Raw genomic sequence first — 23,857 nt, forward strand, 5'->3', positions numbered from 1 at the left:
TCTGAATCTAGTACCACCCTCGTTATTTCAAGGCCCTTTCAATCTCCTCAAACAAGTCACACTTTTATACTTTTGAGATAGAAAGCAAAGACTCAAACTTCATATTTGCTGAAAGTTACTCTTTTCCTACCTTGTCATGTGCTACATTTTCCACACTCTGTATTGATCAGATTTTCAACGCTGCATATCCAGTCGCCTCAGCTCGAACCACATTGTAAGAACGACTTGCATATGGTGTATCCTTCTAACTGCAGATTATTCACCTTATGAATATTCCTGCAGGCACTAGACTGGATCTGGAAACTCCAAAGTGGTACGCCTGCTCACTGATAAGTGGCTCTGAGCTACAGTGGCTTTTGACACAACACCCTACACCAGTGTTGCGGCATCCACCAGCAGAGTCAGGCCTAACGCCTTTCCCAGGTCGAGTCAAAGCCATTCTTCAATTCCACTAGGGCGCAGTCATTAACCAATCCTTCAGACTAGAAACCTTGCCCCTACCCCACAACAGAGCTCGTCTTGGAATCAGATTCCAGCAATGACTACGATGGTGACAAATTCACCCCTCTATGAGATGAGGACAATTGGTATGCCAAACCCCAGGATCCCAGTGTTCTTGACACCTTCTCTGGCACTGTACTTCTCTCCCTCTGAACTGCCACTAAAGAGAGTGCCTCTTTTGTTCTAGTCATGAGACAGGATGCAGAGTTCCGTGACGTGTATCTCCCTACAGCAGAGATCTGAAAGAGACACGTTAGTGATAGATTTCTTACCTTAGAATAATCCCCAGGCGTCAGACTGGATCCATAATGTTTTGCTAGCAGTACCCCAACGCCGGTCCAGGGACCGTTCCCGGAAACGCTCGCGGGGCCACAGTCGTCGCTCTGTCTTCGCCCTCGGATTCCGGTAAGCAACGACATAAAAAGAAGTCGAAGAAGCGTGTTCGCTCTCCGACATCCCCCCGTCGGTCCTCGGATGCGGACGAGGGGGACAGGGGTTTTGCCCCTGCGGCTCCTTTGGAGCCTGGGAGTCCTGCGGCCTACCCGCCTTACCCGAGTCCGTCGGCGACTCCCGAACAGGTGCAAGAATTTCTTGCTACCATGGACTGCCTGTTTAAGCCTCGGCTCCCGTCGGCGCGGTCCTGTGTCCAGATCCTGTTGGGCCATCGGCCCAACAGGCGGATCCAGCTTCGGTGCCACAGGATCCTGCACCATTAGCTCTGGCGCCACGAGGTCCAGCGCTGCCGGCTCCGGCCCCAGCGCCACCCTCGGCTCCGCCTCTGGTGCCACAGTGGGTGCTGTTTGTCCCGCCCTTGCCCTGGTTCAAGGACCATTTCGTTCCTACCTGGGATCCGCATTGGGAGGTGGCGCCGGCTTGGCCACGGCCGGCGCTGTTCACGGCGCCGTTTCCAACGCCGTATGTTCCTTCTCCAGCTCTGCCGCCGCGGTCTGTTTCCCCTGCAACAGAGGTGGAGGATGACTGGGAGGGGTCCTCGGACCCTCTGGCCCGTCAGTGTAACTCCGAGCAGGACTGGGTGAACGACTTGAAGGACGCCGGTGACCTCGATATCTCTTCTGACCCGGGGTTTGCTTCTCCACCGCCTACTATGGAGGAGGGCGCTTCCTACACGATGGTGCACCGTCGGGCTGCTGAGGTCCTCAACCTCGAACTTCCTACGGTGGCCCTCAAAACTAATCTCCTCACTGAGGTGCTCCAGATGACATCTACTTCATCGGAGCCCCTGCTTCCCTTCAACGACGCCTTCACCGACGTCTTGTTGGGCACTTGGTCGAGGCCGGCCACAGGGGCCCCTGTGGATAAGAATGTCGCCAGGCATCACCGCCCGGCGCCTGGTGACCCCGCGTTTCTGACCACTCATCCCACGCCTGAGAGTCTGGTCATATAGGCCTCGACGTCGCAGAGTGCCTTTCCCACGGCTCCACCGGATAAGGACTCTAAGAAGCAGGAACAGTTCGGTAAGCGGTTGTTCGCTTTGACCAGCTTGGGGCTTCGGTCGGTGAACACCGCCTGCTTATTGGGCCACTATTCCCACGCGGTGGGGGATACGGTTGCTCAGGTGTTGCCTCAGTGTCCTGAGGAGGTCCATGCTGTGCGTTCCCAGGCGGTTGCTGAGGGTAAGGATGCGGCTAAGTTCGCCATTCGGTGTGGTTTTGAAACCGCTGACTCGTTGGGCAGGGCGATTTCTACGACTGTGGCGCTGCGTCGCCACACCTGGTTGCGATCTACTGGGTTCTCGCCCGACGTCCAGAGCTTGCTCATGGACATGCCCTTTGATGGCACTCGCCTGTTTGGTGGTAAGGCCAACAGTGCACTGGAGCGTCTGGGTCTTTCCACAAAAAGCCTGGCCACTCCTGGGTTTCATTCCTTTCGTGGCCACGGCAGAGGCGCCCAGGCACGTTCCGTCGACAAGCCTGTGCAGAGCCACCCTCCGTGCGGCCGCAGTTTTCACAGGGGCGGGTCTGGGAGTCAGTCCACCTCCGCCCCCGCTGCTTCTACCTTCAAACCTTCCTAATCTGAGCTTTGTGGAGCACCCCACGCCGGTGGGTGGCAGGATCCACCACCCCCTCCCCCACTGGCACGATATCACATCTGACAAGTGGGTGTTGCAGATCATCCGCAGGGGTTACTCCCTTCCCTTTCATTCCTCCCCTCCAGCCATGCCACCTCAGTGCCACCGCATGTTGGGGGATCACTTGGTGCTTTTCCAGCAGGAAGTCATGGCCCTCTTGGCCAAGGGGGCCATCAAGTGCGTTCCTGGGCCGGAAGTGGGGATTGGTTGTTATTCCCACTACTTTCTGTTCCCCAAGAAGGACAAAGGGGGCCTGCGCCCCATCTTGGACCTCCGGAACGTCAATCGCTTCCTCTGGAAGGAGAAGTCCAAAATGCTGACTCTTGCTCAGGTCCTGGCTACCCTCGACCCTGGAGACTGGATGATAGCGTTGGACTTGCAGGATGCTTATTGTCCCATCCCTGTCCTGCCGGCCCACGGGCGGTAACTGCGGTTCACAGTCTGCCAGGATTATTTTCAGTTTGCCGTGCTCCCCTTCGGCCTTACCAGCGCCCCTCTGTTGTGTTCACGAAGGTGATGGCGGTGGTCGCAGCTCACCTGCGCAGGTTGGGGGTGTCAGTCTTCCCTTACCTCGACGACTGGTTGTTGAAGGCGGGCTCGCCACAGGCAGTCGTCAACCACCATCAGACTACGGCCGACCTACTGCATTTGCTGGGGTTCTCAATCAACGTGCCAAAGTCGCACCTGAGTACCTCTCAGAAGCACCCCTTCATAGGAGCGGTTCTGGATTTGACGCTGTTTCAGGTTTATCCTCCCAAGCAGCGAGTCTGGGATATTCAGGCTATGATTCCAATCTTTCAGCCTCTGTCCCGGGTTTCCGTCAGGATGACCCTCCGGCTTCTGGGCCTGCTGGCCTCCTGCATCCTGCTGGTGACACATGCCAGATGGCATATGCGGGCTCTGCAGTGGGACCTGAAGTTCCTGTGGGCGCAGCATCAGGGCAACCCGCCCGATCATGTCCAGATCTCGGAAGGCACTGCATGGCAATTGCAGTGGTGGCTCACGAATCCCGATTGGGTCAATGGCAGATCCCTCTCCCTTCCTCAACCGGAGCACACAGTAGTGACGGATGCGTCCCTCCTGGGATGGGAGGCCACTTGGGAGAGGCGGAGATCAGAGGCCTCTGGTCTCCGGCAGAGTCCCGGCTCCATATCAATCTGTTGGAGCTTCAGGCGATCCGATTTGCACTAAAGGCATTCCTTCCCTCTGTCCGGGGAAGTGTGGTGCAGGTGTTCACTGACAACACCACTGCCATGTGGTATTGCAACAAACAGGGCGGAGTGGGGTCCTGGACCCTATGTCAGGAGGCTCTATGCCTCTGGACATGGCTGGAACATCACGGCATCACCTTGATGGTTTAACACCTGGTAGGTTCTCTGAACGGCAGGGCGGACGAACTCAGCCGCCGGTGCTTGATGGATCATGAATGGCGTCGGAATTCTGACGTTGTGCAAGATCTCTTTCTGCAGTGGGGCGAGCCTTGGTTAGATCTATTCGCCACCGAAGAGAATGCGCAATGTCTTCAGTTCTGCGCGTAGGAATTTCCACTTGCTAAGCGACGCTTTTCGTCACGAGTGGAGTTGCGGTCTATTGTATGCCTTTCCGCCTATACCACTTCTGCCCTGAGTGCTGATGAAGATTCAGCACGACCGAGCCCAATTCATTCTTTTGACTCCGGATTGGGCACGAAGATACTGATATCCCGAGCTACTCAGCATGGAGATCGATCCCCCGGTCCGACTGCCTCTTCGGGAGGATTTCCTGCCGCAGGGGACGGTCCTCCACCCGAACCTGTCCAGCCTCCACCTCCATGCGTGGAGATTGAGCGGCGACAGTTGACAGCTTTTGATCTTCCTCCCGAAGTCTGCGATGTCATTCTGGCAGCCAGGCGTCCCTCCACTAAAACAGTATACGCCTGCAGGTGGAACAAGTTTGTGGCATGGTGCACAGCTAAGGCTGTGGATCCCCTTTCTGAACCTCTTTCCAAAGTCCTTCTGTTCCTTCTTTCTTTAGCCCAGCAGGGCTCTGCTCTGGGCACTATCAAAGGTTATCTTTCGGCCAACTCCGCCTTTTTACGGCTTCCAGATCAGCCTTCTCTTTTTAAGTCCCCGGTTGTTAACCGTTTCCTAAAAGGCATTACTCACACGTTTCCTCCTGTGCTGTTCATAATGCCTCAATGGGACTTGAGCCTCGTCTTGACATATCTGATGTATGCTCCCTTCGAGCCCCTTCATACCTGTCCTTTGCGTCTTCTCACTCTCAAGGCGGCTTTCCTGGTAAGTATCACCTCTGCCAGAAGAGTGAGTGAGCTCCAGGCTCTTTCTTCCAAACCTCCTTTCCTTTCTGTTCGTCCTTTTCTGCCAAAGGTTGTCACACCCTTCCACATCGGGCAGACCATCACTTTGCCCACCTTCTTTCCACCTCTTCATCCTTCGAAAGAGGAAAAGAGGCTCCACCGTCTGGACCCAAAACGTGCGCTCTCGTTTTACCTGCAGCGCACACAACAGTTCCGGGTGGATGACGAGCTCTTTGTTGGCTATGTGGGCGCAAAAAGAGGTCGAGCTGTGCACAAGCAGACCACTTCTCGGTGGGTCGTTCTCTGCATCAAGGCCCGTTACGTGTTGGCTAAGAAGAAGCCTCCTGTGGGGCTGCGTGCCCATTCTACCAGGATGACGGCAGCCACTACTGCCTTGGGACGCGGCGTCTCCTTGCAGGACATTTGTCAGGCAGCTACGTGGACTTCGCTGCACACGTTTACCAAGCATTACTGCCTTGACAGTCAGGTCCGGAGAGACTGCTTCTTTGACCGTCTTGTTCTCCGTGACTTTCTTGTGTAATCTATTTGCAGACCTACCACCGGGGTTGGTATTGCTGGGGTGTCTATTCTAAGGTAAGGAATCTATCACCAACGGGTCTCTTTCAGATGCACAAGTTACTACTTGTGTAACGATATATCTGTCAGAGACATTAGTTAGTGATAGATTCCTTACCGCCCCACCCATCCTCCCCGGTCTACAAACTGATTTCTAGGGTTAAGGTCATCCATTTCAGGGCCCTGGTTTCTTGGCACCGGTGGACAGTTTCTTGCATTCATGGCGCGGAAAGTCGTGTACAGAACGGACGTCAGCGTGCATTTGTGGCGCCTAAGTAGTCTCCGTGTTGTCATCTCGGCGCTTACGACACCAGCGACGGGCACGGAGACCTACGACGCCACCTACTGACGCGCAGGGGTACTGCTAGCAAAACTTTCCAGATCCAGCCTGACGCCTGGGGATATTCTAAGGTAAGGAATCTATCACTAACTAATGTCTCTTACAGATATATCGTTACACAAGTAGTAACTTGTGCAACAGGGCTATGCCCTTCCATTCCTTTTCACCCACCACACTTTCCTCCACCTTTAGCTTGGCTGAAGGAGGGACAGCTGTCTGTTTTGCAGCAAAGTACAGGAACTTTTGGCCAACGGGGCCATAAAGAGGATTCCAGCCTTAGAAGTAGGATTCGGGTGTTACTCTAGCTACTTCCTTGTGCTGCAGAGAACAAAAGCCTTCGTTCTTCCTTTAGAATTCCTCCCTCTTAACGCCTTCTTGTGTAAGACAAGATCTGATAGAGACTACTAGCCGCAGATTTCTTCACGTAGAATTATCCCCAGGCGTGAGACTGGATCCGGAAACTTTTTTTCCACAGCATCCCTGCGCACCGGGGCAGGGCAACATCGCGCGACTCCGCCTAGGCGTCGTCCGCGTACGTGACGTCAGCGAGGTCACATAAGACCCGCCCCGGCGTGCCTACGTCAGTTTTTTACTTTTCCGCGTGCAACGCGGATCCGATCTTTGCTACGGCCTGTTAGGGCCCCCTTTCTTCTTCCATTTCTTTTGGTGGAACAGTGTACGAATGCCTTCGGGCTTTAAAACTTGCATGTTGTGTGGGCGTCTTATGTCTGCGACGGACCCTCGCCTCATTTATATGTGGTGTTTGGGGGAGGATCACGGCACCATAGATTGTGCGGCGTGCCAACAGTTGAAGCCGAAGGCGCGGCGGGAGCGCCGGATGAAACTTCTATCGGCGCGTTTCTCCAGGTCGACGTCCTCCCTTCGGTCTGCTTCGGCGGACGGCTTCAGATACGGCTGTGGTCGTCGTCCTAGCCCTTCTCCGATGTCACGTGAGCGTCGCTCCCCGGTGGGTAAGTGTCGCAGTTTGTCCCCGGGGGCTGGTTTCCGGCCTACCGGGGGCGTGGACTCTCCGCAGGTGATGCGGCCCGCGTGTTGTCCTATCCACCGTTTCCCGGTGTTGGGGCGTCAAGAGTCCAAATGGAGACATGCGTGGCGGCTTTGCAGGCCTCGCTGGCGTCTCCTCCTCCTTCCCCTCCTGGGGCGCCGGCGGATCCCTCGCCTTGCGCAGGGCCCTCTGCGGCACCGCCGCTGACTCCCGCCCCGGTGCCGACTGATTCGGATCCAGGCTTGGAGGCTGTGTTGCTGTTGGGGTGCGGCTCCTCTGGGGCACCTCCTTCAGGCCACGGCGTCTCTGCCTCGCCGCAAACTCCCGCATGGGTCCCTGTGGTGTCGCGGGAGGTCGCCGGGGCTCGGGTCGCATCCCCAAGCCCCTCTTGGTCCTTTGACAAGGTGGTTCTGTGCAAGGCCGAGGTGACGCCGCTACGGCGCCGGCAGCAGCTGGCCCGTGCGGCGCCACAGGGGTCGGTGGGCCCTCCTCCGGGTCGAGACTCAGGGGTGACCCATTGACCCTCTCCGGGCCCCTCTCGTCCCTCCCCACAGGCGGCTGCCTTGTCGGAGGGCGAGTCGGAGGTTGCATCGTCCCTGGTGCCGCCACATGGGTTGCCGAGCGATCTTCGCCTCATTCTGGGCAGCGGCTGGCGGAGGGCTTCGTGCCACTCCCTAGGTCCGTCACGTGCCCCCATGCAGGTGGCTGCCTCGATGGGGGTCATTCCGGCGCCGCCCCGGGGCCGGTGCGGCTCCAGCTCAACTCCGGTCTCTGCTCCGGTCTCCGGTGCGGGATGACTTGGAGGTACCTTGTACGGTGACACCGGCTGGTGCGACACCCTACCTCAGGCGGCGGACTCTATGGCTCCACGCAGGAGTCGTACCGCGGATTAGTCTTTGGACGCTCCTTCTTCTCCAGAGGCAGGCTGTATATTGGTGTCGTCCTCCCCGGAGACTGGTCACCGTGTGGTGTCTTTTTCACCGGCGTCGAAGGGCGGCTCCCCGCCCTTCGTGAGGCAGAGGTATTCGTCGGAAGAGCGACAGGTCCCTCATTCGTCGGCTCCTTCTGACTTCCAGGTCTGGCCCTTGCACTTCCCGCTTGGCCTCGGGGACGGCCGCCTTAGTTTGCAGCCGTCGCCCACGGAGGAGCTGCTTTCTCCACCGCGGGGCCCTACGGAGGCGGATGCGGCCTTCACTCACGCAGTGTCGATCTTCGTCGCAGTCAGTCGTCCCATTGAGGTAAGTCCCACAAGAAGTCAAAGCACAAGAAGTCGAATCAGTCTTCGACTTCCTCCCGTCCATCAAAGTCATTCGACAACGAGGGTATGTCTGCATTCGGTGCCTGGCTCTGTAGCTGACGCTGTGCCTGGGCCATCTCCGCACCTCCCAGAGTTTGCTAAAGCTAGAGCAACCCCTGCACAACTCTGTGAGTTTTATGAGGCCATGCACCTCATATTTGAGCGTCCCGTCCCTGCTGGCATGTCCTTTGTTTGGGATGGCCCCCTGCTAAACTTTCACTGGTGGGTTCGCCACCAGCACCAGTTTGGGGGGGTCTTGGATCCGTGGATGAATCCGGACCAATGCTAGTCGAATCACCTTGACCTTCCCTAGCGCAAGTCCCATTGCCAGCGTTGCTGGTGGCGCTGCCCCAGTTATTGTCTCCGACTCTGACATGGAGCCGGATGGGCGTCATTTGACTCCAACTCTTGCGTCGAATGAAGCTATTCCATCCAGGTCGAAGCCTGGCTTGGGAGGGGCAACTGAACCATTATGAATACTCAGCCTTAGACACCAATGAGGACAATTGGTGTGAAGATCTGGCGGATGCCAGTGGACTGGACAGCTCACCAGATACTGGCTTGATCTCTCCTACCGTGAATATGGAGGAGGGATCCTCATTTGGTGAGGAGGGGCTGATGTCCTCGACCTTCAGCTTCCCTTTGTGGCTGTCACGACACTCTTCTTGACGGAGGTGCATCAGTCAGGGGTCACCCCTTCCAAACCGCTTGTTCCGTTTAGTGACGCCCTCATAGACGTCTGGCTCAGGGCCTGGTCCAAGCCCTGCACAGGGGCTCCTGTGAATAGGACAATTGCCCATCGCCCCGCACCAGGGGACTCAAATCTTCTCACCCCACCCCGAAGAGCTTGTTTGTCCAAGCCTCCACCGTAAATCCTGTTGCATTCCCTACCGCTCCACCGGATTGGGAATCCAAAAGGGTGGATACCTTGGACGCGAAGATGTTTTCTTCTGCCTGCCTGGCACTGCTGTCAGTGAAAACCACATGCCTTTTGGGCCGATACTACTACTTGCTCTGGGACTTGGTTGCGCAGGTGTTGCCTACTGTCTTGGAGGAGGCCCAAGCCATACTCTCCCAAGCTATTGCTGATAATAGAAAGGCAGCTAAGTTCACCTTTCGCTGTGGGCTCCACGCAACCAACTCACTAGGCAGAGCGGTTTTATCGTCAGTGGCCTGGTTGAGAACCATTGGCTTTTCTGGTGATGTCCAGGTGTCGCTCATGGACATGCCCTATGATGGCTCCCATCTCTTCAGAGACAAGGTTGACTCAGCGCTGGAGCGCTTCAAGGACAGCAAAGCTACGGCCAGGTCCTTGGGCCTTTCCATGGCCCCTTGCCAATCCCAGTCCGCCTTTCTCTCCTTTGGTTGCCATGGAAGGGACGTTCAGCTGCATCTCCACCCACCCAGCCACCTCTGCACCCCAGCTTCTCAGCCCCTGTGTTGCCAAATAGGCGATACCCACAGACCTTGTGGGTCAGGCAGCCAGAGGTCGGGTCAGTTCACCACCTCCGTTAGCCTACAAGCCTATTTCGTTTCTCCTCCTGCCCTCTGACCATCATGGGCACCAAGTGGGGAGGCAGAATATGCTGTCACCTGCACCACTGAAGGACGATAACATCCAACCACTGTGTTCTCCAGATTGGCCAAAAGAGCTACTTCCTCCCATTCGTGACTTCCCCTCCACCCATGCCACCCACTTGTGACAGGCAGATGGAGGACCATATCTCCTTACTCAGTCAGGAAGCAGTGGCTCTCTTAGCCAAGAAAGCCATAGAGAGGGTGCCGACATCAGAAGTAGGTTGTGGTTGGTATTCAAGCTACTTTCTGCTGCCCAAGAAGGAAGGAGGCCTTGCTCCTATCCTAGACCAGCATCCTCTCAAGTTCTTCCTGAAAAGGGAGAAATTGAAAATGCTCACGCTCACTCAAGTCCTCTCTGCCTGGACCCTGTCTGCTGTGGACCATGGTAGTGTTGGACTTGAAGTACGCTTACTTCCACATTTCTGTCCTGCCTGCCCACTGACTTCACCTGCTGTTCACAGTAGGCCACAATCACTTTCAGTTCACTGTGCTCCCCTTTCACCTTACCAGTGCCCCTCGTGTGTTCACCATGGTGATGTCAGTGGTTGCAGCTCATCTGCAGAGATCCGGGGGCCAGCCTTTCCCTGCATCGACGACTGGCTGTTGAATGCAGGCTCACTCCAGGCAGTCGTCTGCCACCTCCATACTAGGGCTGGCCTCCTGCACTCACTGGGGTTCAGTAGAAATGTGCTGAAGTCACATCTGACCACTTCTCAGACACTCCCTTTCATCGGAGATGTTCTGGACACAGTGAAGTTTTGAGCTTATCCTCCCCGAGCGGTAAGTCCAGGATATTCAGGCAATGATACCTATGTTTCCGCCTCTATCCTGAATTTTTGTGAGACTGACTCTGAGGCTGCTGGGCCTCATGGCCTCCATGGCCTCCTGAATCTTGCCTGTCACATATGCCCTCTAAAGTTCCAGTGGACGCAGTATCAAGGGAATGCCTCCGACATGATCCAGAACTCGACAGGCAACTTTTAACAAACTTTAACTACAAATAATCTGCAGTGGTGGCTAATGAACCATGACTTGGTCAGCAGCAGACCTCTCTCCCTTACCCAAACTGACCTAACAGTAGTAACACATGCGTTACTCATGAGATTGGGTGGGTATCTGGAAGAGGTGAATATCTCAGGCCTCTGGCGGAATCCAGACTCCACATCAACTTATTGGAGCTCTGTAATCTGACAAGCATTGAAAACCTTTCTATCCTTTATCAAGGAAAGGCTAGTGCAGATGTTCATGATCAACGCCACCGCCATGTGTTACTAGAACAAACAGGGCAGGGTGAATTTGTGAACCCTTTGTCAATAGGCCCTGCATCTCTGGACATGGCTTGAACATCAGATCATATCCCTAGTGGGGGAACACCTGGCGGCATCTCTGAATGCCAGAGCAGACAAACTCAGCCAAAGATGCCTAGCGGATCACGAATGACGTCTTCATCTGGAGGTGGCGCAGGGTCTCTTCCAGCAGTGGGGAGAGCCTTGGTTAGATCTGTTCACCGCCGAGAATGTGCAATCTCAGTTCTGCACGCTGGAGTTTCCAAGGAGACTCTTTCCGCCCATTCCACTCCTGCCCATAATTCTCAAGAAGGTCAGGAACGACCAAGCCCAAGTCATCCATGTGGCTCGAACTGGGCTCTGAGAGTCTGGTATCCCAAGCTGTTGAGTATGGAAATCAGTCCTAAGATTAGGCTGCCTCTTCAGGAGGATCTCCTTTCGCAGCAGCAGGAGAGGGTTCTGTACCCGAACCTGTAAATGCTCCGCATTGTTGCGTGGAGATTGAGAGGCAACAGATGACTGCTTTCGACCTTCCACCCGAAGTCTGTAATGTTATCTTGGCAGCTCGGCATCCCTACACCAACACGGTATACACCAGCCGATTGAGTAAGTTTGTGGCATGGTGTACAACCAGACAGGTTGACCCATTATCTGCCCTCCTTTCTCAAGTTTTTATTTATCCTTACCCTAGCCCAGCAGGCCTCTGTGTTGGGCACGTTATCTATCCTCCATCTCCGCTTTCCTGCAGCTGCCAGATCAGCCTTCCCTCTCAAAGTCCCCTATTGTAAATAGGTTCCATAAAGGTCTGTAACACTTATTTCCTCCAGTTTCCTTTGTTATGACTAAATGGGACCTTAACTTGGTCCTCACTTTCCTCATGTGTGCTTCCTTGGAGCCACTTCATACCTGCCCTCTTAGTCTCCTTACCACCAAGAAAGCCTTTCTAGTAACAATTAAATCTGCCCGAAGGGTCAGTGAACTGCAGTCGCTGTCATCCCAGCCTCCATACACCTCATTCTTCCCATCCTGGTCCTTCGGAGTCAAGCATCCTTTTTGCCAAAGGTAGTCACCCCATTCCACATCATAATCACCTTTCCTACTTTATACGCTCCGCCTCATTCCTCTAAGGAAAAGTCAAGACTCCACTGTCTGGACCCAATAAAAGCGTTGTTGTACTACCTTGACCACACAAAACCATTCCCGGTGGACTATCTACTCTTTGAGGGACATGTCAGAACCAAGAAAGGAAAGGCCGCACACAAACAAACCATCTCCCGATAGATTTTGCTCTGCATTAAAAATCTGCTTCTCATTGGCCAAAAAGCAGCCCCCAGAGGGCTTGTGTGTTCAATCCACCATAGCCAAGGCTGAGACCACTGTGTTAGCATGCGGAGTTGCGTTCCTGGACATCTGCCAAGCAGCAACATGGACCTCACTGCACAAGTTTACCAAACATTACTGCCTGGACAGTCGGGGATGGGCCCTTGGCCCATTCGGTCCTGTAGGACTTCCTAGTCTAAATTAAGTTTGCAGACCCATCTCCAGAGAGGCATTGCTTGAATATCTATTCTAATGTAAGGAAGTTGCGGCTAGAAGTCTATATCAAATGAAAAATGTATGTGCCTTCTGTAAAACCGAGTCATTATTCACCCACCCATCCTCCTCGCTATGCAAAGAGATTTTTAGGGATAGGGCTTTCCCCTTTCAGGGTCCTAGTTCCATACACCAGTGGTTAGTGTTTTTCATGGCTCCACGCTCCTGGCGTGGAAAGTCATGAAAAGAAACGGACGTTGGCATGCTGGCGTGGCGCCTATGAAGGTACCGCACACGTAATTTGCGTCGCCGACGACTCCACGCATAGCCAAACTTTGCAAACTACCGGTGCGCAGGGCTACTGCTCACATTTCCAGACGCCTGGGGATAATTCTAAGGAATCTGGGGCTAGATGGTCTCTGCCAGATAAGGCATTACCAAAGGGAAGTAACTTGTTCATTTTTAATGTTTATGGCCCCTTCTTTTTCTTTTTGTAGTTTCCCTACCCAAGAATATCCTTTATATTTCCACTCTCTATGCTCACGAGTTTGTCATAGTCTCAAATTAATTTTGGCAATGGTGATGAAGGCACGGATCACAATGTGTGCCACTCGGTATGAATGAAATGATGTCCAACTCAGGTCATCAGTTCAAAGGTACATTTTGAAAAAGGCCAGTCCCTGTTAGGCCCCAGCCCCGCCTCCCACATGAAAGCCCAGAATTACTAATTTGTCACCATTTTAGCCCCAGCTGGAACTCTGTCAGAAATCTCCTGTCTAGTATGTTGTTCGCTGGACACATGACTTTCTACAAAGGATCCCTCCATAAAAAAGCTTGATTAGATTCACAAGGTATATAAATCTCTTGTTGTAATTACATTAGGTTTACATGGCTGCATGATGAGTAACATAGTAGGCTCTTATGTACCTTCTGTCTACTTGCCATGTTGTCCTGTTCAGTGTAAAAAGTTAGCTACTGAGATCCTTAGTTTCTTTCTTGCATAGAGAATATAAGTGTACTGTTATAAATATTTCATAATCAAAATGGTCTGTGATATATGTGATGCCTTAGGCTGACAGAACATGGGCTAATCCACTTTCCTCAAAGAAATGATACATTGAAGTTGCAACCCAGTTCCACATTTCATGATAGAGAACAAGCTCCTCCATTTGTGCAAGCACTAATTCAGATTGCAAGGATATACCCTCTCGCTACTATTTTTCAGAACCTATGTGTCACCAAGAGATGTTCACGTTGGCCTTGTGTGCTTTGGTAAAGTGGAGAGTACCTACAATGAGCTTTGTCCAGATCGGTCTCGTCACAGCGTCCGTCCCCTACCTCGGAAGGGTCCAGAAGCCGCCGACTCCGGCTGCGGCATCGTCCTTCACCGAGGCCCCATGGGCTTCGCTCGCCTGCCGGTAAGTCCTGCAGCTTGCCTCAGAGGCTCTGTCCTCATTTTCCAAAGGGCGCAGGTTCCTCTTGGGACGTGCGCCCTCGCCCATCGCCACCCTAGCCGCCATTTCCTGGCATTTGGGTGACAAGGGCCCAAATAAAGGCCTACGTTACGGCTCTGCAGGCTTCTTTGGGCTCCCCTCCTCTCCCTGAGATGTCCGCGGATCTCTCGCCATGCTCGGGGCCTTCTGTGGACTCGCCGACGAGTTCGGCATCAGGTTTTTGGAGGTGTGGTGTCGTCGAGGTGCGGCCCTACGGGGTTCCCCTCTTCGACCCACGGCGTCCTTGCCTCGCCGCAAAACCCCTCGGGTTCCCTGTGGTGTCGCAGGAGGTCGCCGGGACTCACGGCTCGTCCCCCTCTGTCTTCTGGGCAGGCGGCTGTCTTACCGGAGGCCGAGCCGACGCCTTTTGGGCACCGACGGCTTTCCTCCTTGGCCCTGGCGGCATCGCGGGTGGGTGCCGGGACCTGGGGCACCTCCCCGAGTCTCTCTCGGTCATCTGCGCCGGAGGCTGCCTCATCGGAAGTCAAGCTGGCGCCTTTTCAGCGCCGTTCATTGGCCGCGTCGGCGCCGACCCCGCCCCTTTCTCCTATGAGGCACGTGGTGGTGGAGGTCGACTCGGTACCCCTGGTGGACACTTCGGCGCCGTCTCGACGTCGGATCGTCGACTCTTCTCCAGATGTCCCTTCCTCACCGGAGGATTGTCATCTCCTTGTCTCCTCTTCACCGGAGACTGGACGCCGCAATGTTGCCTTTTCCCCAGCAGCTTCCAGGGCGGGTTCTACGCCGTCTCAGCGTCCACAGCCCTGTACCCGCTCTTCCACACCTTGCAGTTGGTTGCCCCGCCGGCTTCTCCGGAGACCCCTCAGGCCCCTCACTCCTCCACGGGTCTTCCATCCTACAGGGGCTGGCAGTTTCTTCCTCCAGCAGGGCACGGGGACGGGCGGCTTAGTTTGCAGCCTTCGCCCACGGAAGAGTTGCTCTCTCCCCCACGACGCCCTACGGAGGAGAGTGTAGCCTTTGTCCGGGCCATCTCCACGGCCACCGGCATTTTGCAAATGGGCAACCCGGTCGCTCCACTTCCCACGGACCACTTGTTGGAGGTTCTCCACCTGGGCTCTGGTGGAGGGGAGCGGCTTCTTCCATTTGAAGCTTCGCTCCACAACACTCTTCTAGGGGCCTGGGGACGTCCTGCTACAGGGGATCCGGTGCCTCAGCCGTTCCTCCACCGCCACCGTCCTGCCCGCACGATCCAGTCTGCCTTTTTTTCTGCCCAGGGCCCTGTCCTGCAGACTGCTTTTCCTTCCGTGCCTTCAGTATTGCTTCCACGGTCATGGCAGGGCCGGTGGTTGGACTCCTGGGGGCGTAACATTTTTGTTTCCACTAGTGCTGCTCTGCGCGCGCTCAACACACTTTGTGTGTTCGTCAGGGTTACCTCCGACTTATGGGATTCCGCGGAGTCCCTTCTGTCTCGCACCTCCCACGAAGGTGCCCGTGCTGATCTGCGGGACCATGTGCTGGATGGTCAGGAGTTAGCTGCATTTATTCTCCGTTCGGTCTTGGATGTCTCCGATTCTCTCGCCAGTGCTATGGCGAGTTCTGTGGCCCTCCGCCGCCACGCTTGGTTGCGGGATAGCGTCTTTCTGGAGAATATTCAGTAGCGTCTTGTTGACCTGCCTTTTGATGGGATTCTTTTATTTAACACCCACGCGGACTCCTCTATTCAACGACTCCTTGCTGGGCTCTGTGTTCCCCCCACCCCCTCCTCCGTCAGCTTCGGCTTGTCGGTCCTAAGGTGTCTTATGGGAGGCGTTTATCCCACCTCTCTCTTTGGGCCTAGTGTTTCGGTTGGCCCGTGTGTGTGCTGTGTGTGGCTTGGAATGCCTTCAGGGTCCTTACGTTGGCCCCTCTGTACTTTTGGCTGCTGGTACAGCCCTTCAACTTTTGTGGTGTGTTATTTTTGGCGGTTAGCGAACCCGTATAGGTCTTCAGATTGGACCATCTGTGTAATTTTTTGGGCTGATTGTTAAGCCGCCTGTGGTGATACCCACGGGTCTTTTCTGTTCTTGACCTCTGCTGCTTGTTTCCCTAAGAAGTGTTCCCCTGTTTTGTTTGGGGACGTGTCATACTCTAGGTGGGGTACTTGTAGGCTATTGAATAGCTCTGTCCTAAGCTGGGCGGGTGTGGATAACTTCTCGTGTTCCTCACGGTTCCTGGTGTCACTGTATACCGCTTGGTACGGTCTCTTTTGTTCTTCCGCCTTTGCGCAGCTTGCGCTGTTCCAGGTTTTGTCCCCCTCAATATCCTATGGTGTTTCTATCCTTCCTCTACAGGGTTTGCCTGTCGTACATTTTGACCTTTGTTCCTTCGGGATATCTGCTTCTGTGCGTTTTGTCTTCCCTTTTCAGCCTCTGGATCGCCAGACTGACTTTTGTCATGCCGTCTACGGCGTCGTGTCTTGATGTTTCCACCTTATTATCTGACGTTTCGGCCTGGTCCTCTGCCTTGTGTTCCAGGGGGGCTAGGTTATTTCTGGTGTTCTCCTGTGTTCTGGTTGACGGCTTTAGGTCTGTACTACATATTTCTCACTTCCCGGGGGTCGCTTCGTTCACCCCTCTCCCCCGGCTGCTTCTTGGGGGGTTCTTCTCCTCTTTATCTTCTGGCCGGTCCCACTTCACTTTGTGGGCCGGGTTGTGCCACTGGGACTGTCCTTTTTTGGGGCTTGTTCTGGGGTTCCCTTGCACAATGGTTGACACCGAGACGGACGCAGAGAGACGCCGCCGGCTATCGGAACCATAATTGAAGAAACAGGCCCCAAACACAAGAAGACGGGGAAAACGGAGCAGATCAGAGATCCTTTAAGAAACACAGAGGAATACAAATAACGGCTTTCCGCCCCTCAGTCTCACTAAACTTAAGGAAACAAGGGAAAACGAGGAGAATATACTGAAAGAACCAGTATGAATTCGTATTAAAAGAATCAGGAGTCATCACGGCTACCTAGGCTTACGTTTCCCAAAGCATCTAAGTGGCCAACTACCAAAAATATATGGTGGGTTCTCCACAAGGGAAATACGGGAAGAGATTTTTCAAACACGGGAGTTGAAAAATAATTTCTGGTCTTGAAAAAGAAGGCACAATTTGATCTGTCCTTCGAAACGCGTCGACGCCCTCTAACGAAAATCCACAATCGCTTCCATCTATTAATGGACAGTAGACCTTGATGTTTCACATTTAAACACCTTACAAGTTGGTCTAATTGTCGATTGTGAATGTGGTAATCAATGACAGATAATTTTGTCTATTGGTTTTCTCCCTGTTAAGCAACGTGATAGACAGTGATAGATAGGATCATGTTTTATTGTGTTTTTTAATTTTTTATTTTGGATTTTTACATGTTTTAATTGTGACCAAATGCAGCAATGAAGGCCTTTTGAATTTTTAACCATTATTGATTGACAAAACACTATATGTATAGATTTGTATAATAAATTGAAGTGAAAAAAGTTCATTCGTGAAGTGAGGAATTTGTATGCCAATACGGATAAATGCATGAGTGATAGGATAGGAGTGGTGAATGTATGCTAAGTGATAGCTAAAACAGCACGGGATTCCCCCTTCTTTTTCTCCCAGAGGACATCTTCTAATTTTGTTGTGTGATTTAACTCTAGTCCTTTGGGTTACCAAGGGTTCCTCTCTTTATTTTATACATACGTTCCCTTGCCTCTGTCTTCGTCATGCGCTCGGATTCTTCTGGGCACGATACTTCATAGTATTTACCATCTGCCTGCTACGCACACCTGGTAGTTATGGCCCACCTCCGTGGGCCTCGGCTTGTACCCGTGTGCGCCTGTCCCTTGCTTTGCTGGAGCTTTGCGCGACTGTGTATTCCTTCTCACGTATGCGCTTATCGGCTGTGGTGCCGTTCCTGCCTTGTTCCCTGCCTCGGGGCTGACACCCGTTCAGCTGTCCCCTTTGCTGTGTGTGTTCTCCTGAGGCGGGCTCTGCCTCCGTTCCACCTCTTCTCCTTGGATTTGCGAGTGGTTCTTTTCTTCCTTTGGTACTCGCTTGGTGCCGTCTGTCCCTCTGGGTTTTCGGGCGGACGCCCTTTGCCCCTCGGGTAGGCTTGTGGTATCCTGGCCTTCCCTTCTCCTTGTTCTTTCTTACTTCTACTTGGTGGGGGCTGGGCCGTCCTTCCTTTCCCCATGACACATCCTCTGTTGGGGCCCTGTGTTCTTCCAAGCTGGTGAGGTTCTCTCTCAGACCCTCCTCACCTCTGGGTATGGCTAGGTTATCTATTCTACGTTAAGAAATCTGCGGCTAGTAGTCTCTATTAGATGTAAAAGTTACTTACCTTCGGTAATGATATATCTGGTAGACACGATTCTAGCCACTGATTCCTTCACGGCCCGCCCTTCCTCCCCGTTCTGCGAGGACCCTTCAGCTTGGTCTTCTGCACTCGCCTCCCTCCGGGTGGCTTTGTCTTCTGCGGGTGCCCTCTTTAACTTCCTCCCTGGCAGGATGCTTTGTTCTGTTTATTTGTTCCACTCCTTCTTTTCTGGTAATTGAGCGGTAGGTTCATCTGTACTTCTGCATCCCTTCACCCTGGTTATTCCAGTGTGGGGCCTACTCATAATCTTCCCCCTTTTGTCATTGCGTGGGGTTTCTGACTCCTCCGCAGTCCTCTGGGTCGGGGTCTCTTTGCTGTGCCTCAGCCCTCAGCCCATTGCAGGGGATACGACACTCCTTGATGGTGTTGTCTTGGGGTGATTTGTCGTTACTCATCTGTTCCAGACTTGTTGCACTTCACTGGTATATTGTGGTTGCAGACTTTCTGTCGTCTGCCACGACATTTTTCACATGTTTTTCTGCCTCCAGGGAGGATATTGCCTTCGCTTTGCAGGGTTGTTTCTCAGAGCGGTGCTCTGCTCTTTCATTTCCATGACTTTCAGTAACACAGTGCTTGGCACATTCCCTAATGGTGCTGTTCCTCACCATTCGCTTCTTCCCTTTCTGTTTCACTAATTTTTTCGCACACTGTTCCCATACTCTCACAGTTTTGTTAGTGATGGCTCCGCGTTGTGGCACGGAAAAGTTCTCCAAAGAAATCTTACGTCACCGCGCCGGGGTGAGACTTGTGACCTCGCTGAAGTCACGTCTGCGGATGACGTCAGGGCAGAGTCACGTGGTGCCGCCCCCTGGCGCGCAGAGATGCTGTGGCAAAAGATTTTCCAGATCCAGTCTCACTCCTGGGGATAATTCTACGTTAAGGAATCTGCGGCTAGAATCGACTCTACCAGATACATCGTTACCGAAGGTAAGTAACTTGTACTACTGATATGGATGTATCAAAATAAATGTAAATCATAAAAAAATAGGATTAATAATTACCACCCTCCTCCAGTGTCTCCTACAGCTTTCCTCCAGATTGGGGTCATACTCTCCAAAAACATTGGTACACAAGTCAAATTAGTTACCGCCTGCCTTTCCTATTCAATTGGTGTATCTAATCACACATCTACTCAAATACACATGCTTCTTCTTGCCTTTTAAGCTACTTCACAACTATGACTACTCTGCTTTCATTATGTCTCCAGTATCTTTCAAGCCCTCAATAGAAAATACGCAGTCATCCATCTTCGCTAAGGGACTTTAGGAAACTTAAGACCTGTGAGCCCTCACCCTATCCCGTTTTAAAGTACTGCAACTCACTTTAGTTTGGCATGAATGACTCAAAAAGCAACTTGCAGCTTTCCAAATCCAAAAGAAAGATTTATCACAGGATTTACCACAAGGGGAAACCTTCAGACATCTATGTCTTACAGCCAAGGGCCTGTATTCAAAACAACCCTTTTAGCATGCAGAAACGTCCACTATACTTAGGGAAGCCCATTTATCCAGTCACCTTTTCCTATGCACCCATTTTCATAAAATAAATAAAAACTATATAAATGATGTTGTTTCCTCTGGCTTCACCCCATGACTACAGAAGGCTTTTCCACCTTTCCCCAGTTAGCTCTTGTTCTTGCATGTTGATGCTGCATTAAAGTCCTTTGTGTAGAAATCTAATCTCTTGTTATACCGCCACCTACCTTCTCCCTTGGCCCCTCTTTCTCTCGCTTCTTCTTCAAAATCTTTATCAATGAAATACATATCGCAGTGTATGGAATATTGTGGAATCATTACATGAGGTTTTAACCCAGTTTTGTCAACCCCATTTGAGATGTAGTGTCCTGTTTATGTAAAGCAAATACAAGTGAACAGCCAATGTATGTTTTTTGCAATGTTGAAATGCCCAAAAAAATTGCTTTTCCTTTTTTGGTTCTTTCTAGAGCAATGGAGATCTGAAGAGAAAATGGACGTGGGCAGTGGAATGGCTTGGTGATGAATTGGAGCGCAGGCCATATACTGGCAACCCACAATACACATACAACAATTGGTCTCCCCCAGTTCAGAGCAATGAAACATCCAATGGTTACTTCTTGGAGAGATCACACAGTGCTAGGATGACCCTTGCAAAGGCTTGTGAACTCTGCCCAGAGGAGGTACATAGTCAAGCTAAATAAGCAATGAGTTAATGTCATAACATATCTGGCTGCTTGAAGTGTGGGATAACCTGAGATTGAAATTTAAAAGATTGATATCTGTTTTGATAAATCTGGATATGTAATTTTGGCCCAAAATCAGTGTGGCCATTCCCATAAGTTTCTTCTGTGAGTAGTTCAGCATGGATTGATAAAATAACACCCGTTTTCCCCTTAGTGGGACGCTGGAACTATATGTACATGGTTTAATTCAAAGGACAGCACTGGACAACTTCATTAGTTTACTGTGTCATGGTATAAAGCATTTGGCTGCACCTTAGTTGTATTTCTGTGTGTGTGTGTGTGTATATATATATATATATATATATATATATATATATATATATATATATATATATATATATATATATATATATATATATATATATATATATATATATATATATATATATATATATATATATATATATATATATATATATATATATATATATATATATATATATATATATATATATACACATATACATATATATATATACATACATACATACATACATATATACACACACACACAATCACCGTGTTTCGGGCACCACTTGCCCTTGTTCACATACACGGAGAAAATAAAACGCCATATTTTTATGTGATGCATAACCCAGGTGACAGAACACCATTAGTGAACATAGAAAAAATACATCTATACTTATCCAAAAGCATACATAGTCTTTTTTTCTTCTTATTTCTTAGTTACATTCTACTTTTTTTTTATAAACTTTTTTTGTTGTTCTATTTCTCTCATATACTGTTGAGTCCATCAATATTAATAATTTACATCCTCGTGATTTCCTTAGTCCAGGAATTGATAGTAGGTCCAAATAAATTTCTTAAACCGTTTCAATACAAATATTCCGTCAATATTTCCATTTCCATCTACAATATCTAAGGGTATAAATATGATATAAATACATAAAATATAATAAAACAAATCACTATATTATGTTGTGTGCAAAATACTGCCATTATGTCTTTAAATATATAAACATAATAAAAGAAATTACTCCATTTATTATATTATGTGCAAAATACTGCCATTATGTCATATACTACCCCTAAGTCTCTGTATAAATACTTATAAACGAAATTAATATTGATAGTCAGAAGAACATTTCTACTAAATTAAAAATGACTTGCCATACTCTCCTGAGACATTTTACAATGCCTAATTAAATGCACTGGCAATCTCATAAATATCTAACCTACTATGGTTCTCTTATCCAAAATATAATCACGCACTTTTCTACAGTTAGCCATTGAGGAAAACATAATCTACTTATACCATTGCTTCTAATGTTTAGTGAGATATTTTATGTTTCAGAATGTCCCATGCACAGATCAGATTTCATTGCTTTCTCATACCGCCAAATGTATGAGTTGCTGATTTTCATCCAACCATAAACACTTGCAAATATAATGTCGTGCTCCTCCATTTTTTTCCAATCTTTTTTTTATCAAGAAATAGCAATTATGTATATTTAATATTGATATACGAAACAAAACAGCTCATACGCGGTCACCACAAGAAAAAATTACACTAAATATTTCTCACGGCATAGTTTCCAGTTTTAGCATCTCATACTTAGTACAAGACAACAAAATTCATAGATGTCTTATGTTTACTGGTCATGAGACAGAGTATCCTCAAACCAAGGTACACAACTTCACTGGTTTGGCAAGAAAGCTAAACATCTCTTTGATGCGCGATGTCAGCTCTAAGGTGGTGCTAGTTGGGGGTGACGCAGTTGATTTAATATATTCAGAACTTTCATCAGTTTTCCTTCCGTACTACTGTTCTACAGTATATTGTATACAGCACCGATGAGTACATGTATCGAACTTCACAAAGAGTATGTTGAGTACCTTCAGAAAAAGCCTACCCACTGTTGTATTCAACACAATTTAATTGTAACCAATTGTAAGGAGGTGGCTCGTTTTCTTTTTTATTAGAGGTTTAGGCAAAAACAAAATCACTGGAAGTCATTCACTTAGTTCTTAGTTTGTATCCATGCCCACTTCTCTGACAAATTGATATTTTAATATAGTTAAGAGAGCATAGGAGGAAGAGTCTTGCAGTTTTCTGCTGCACTGCAAAAACGGTGACACTAAAACCAGGTTTAGTGTTCATTAAAAAAATAAAAATCTGTCAATTTCCTAATGCCTGACAGCTTTACTAAACTGAGTTTTAAATCATTATAGAATTTAAATTTCTAAAGAATGTAGACATTTCTTAACTTTACTTATTACAAATACATTGTTTTATGTCATCAAGCCAGTATATAAAGCTCCAGCATGACATTGTGGCCTATGCTTCACTTGTTATTTATGAGCACCCGTTTCGTACACTATTATAAAATTCACCTTATTTAGTTTGTACTTCAAGTTTGTGTTATTCTGGTGGAATGGCATCACTTAATTTTTTTATATTGAATTTCATCGACCTATGTAGAGTCTGGGGGCGTGGCTTGCCAAGCTATAGTGCAAGACATACCAGGGAATCGCTTTGGTCCAACTTCGCAAAAAGCTGATCGTGTGGCGTAAACGGAATCTGCAACGTTCAAGGAGGGCAGCAGCCTTGCAAAATCGCAGTCAAGCAGGGCACTTCATGCCGGAGTCAAAGAAAGATGGTGGTGCTAAAATTGCACCAGAATACAGAGGTCCAGCGAGGATGCAGACCTGAGGCTCCTTTGGCCCGGGTAGGGCCTAATTCCAGGACAGACAGAGTGCCTCAGGCACAGGGGTGAGAGCTCCCACATGTAAGTTTGCAGTGTGAAGAGATACAGAGCCTGCAGCTCTGATCACAGGGAAGGGGGCCCCAGGGGCAAAGAAGCAGATAGAGATGTTGGCCTAGAACTCCACTGCCTCAAGGAAAACTCGCCACATTGGGAGCGGCTGGGATTGTCGAGCAGTGATGCCCTGATCCATGCTGAGCACCCTGCAGGAGAAGAGAGGGGCTTCCAAGGTAGGCCTACAGGGAGTGGTGATGGGAGATCTCCACAGCACTGATGACAGAAGAGGAGCAGGAAGAGACAGTCCTGCATAGGTTTTGCGGGGCTATGGAAATGAGACTGTTAGACCTAACCACCTTTTGGGTGGTATTCTCTAGCCTTTTTGCCATCACTACCCTGTTTTTGCTAAACCCACTTTTGTTGGCATTGTGACTGTTATTAGGACCTGTGGTAAAGGACCAATTTTAGCAAAGTGATTGAGATTAGGACCTGTGGTAAAGTGCATGTTCTCTCTCCCTTAAAGATAGCAAAATTGACCTACCCAGGATTGGCACATTGAATTGACTTGAAAGT

The 23,857-nt window shown here is 50.5% G+C and overlaps 1 protein-coding gene across 2 annotated transcripts in view; it reads left to right on the top strand.

Annotated features, from left to right (window-relative positions):
- Window positions 1–23,857, top strand: part of USP9X (ubiquitin specific peptidase 9 X-linked) — a 1,605,828-nt gene that overhangs the window by 1,488,065 nt on the left and 93,906 nt on the right. For both annotated transcript variants that reach the window (XM_085622934.1, XM_085622935.1), the window contains exon 43: window positions 20,286–20,498. In XM_085622934.1, the coding sequence (XP_085479060.1) occupies window positions 20,286–20,498 (213 nt within the window). The remainder of the gene's footprint in view (window positions 1–20,285; window positions 20,499–23,857) is intronic.

This window comes from Triturus cristatus, chromosome 8 (genome assembly GCF_964204655.1).
Source record: "Triturus cristatus chromosome 8, aTriCri1.1, whole genome shotgun sequence".
Classification (NCBI taxonomy): Eukaryota; Metazoa; Chordata; class Amphibia; order Caudata; family Salamandridae; genus Triturus; species Triturus cristatus.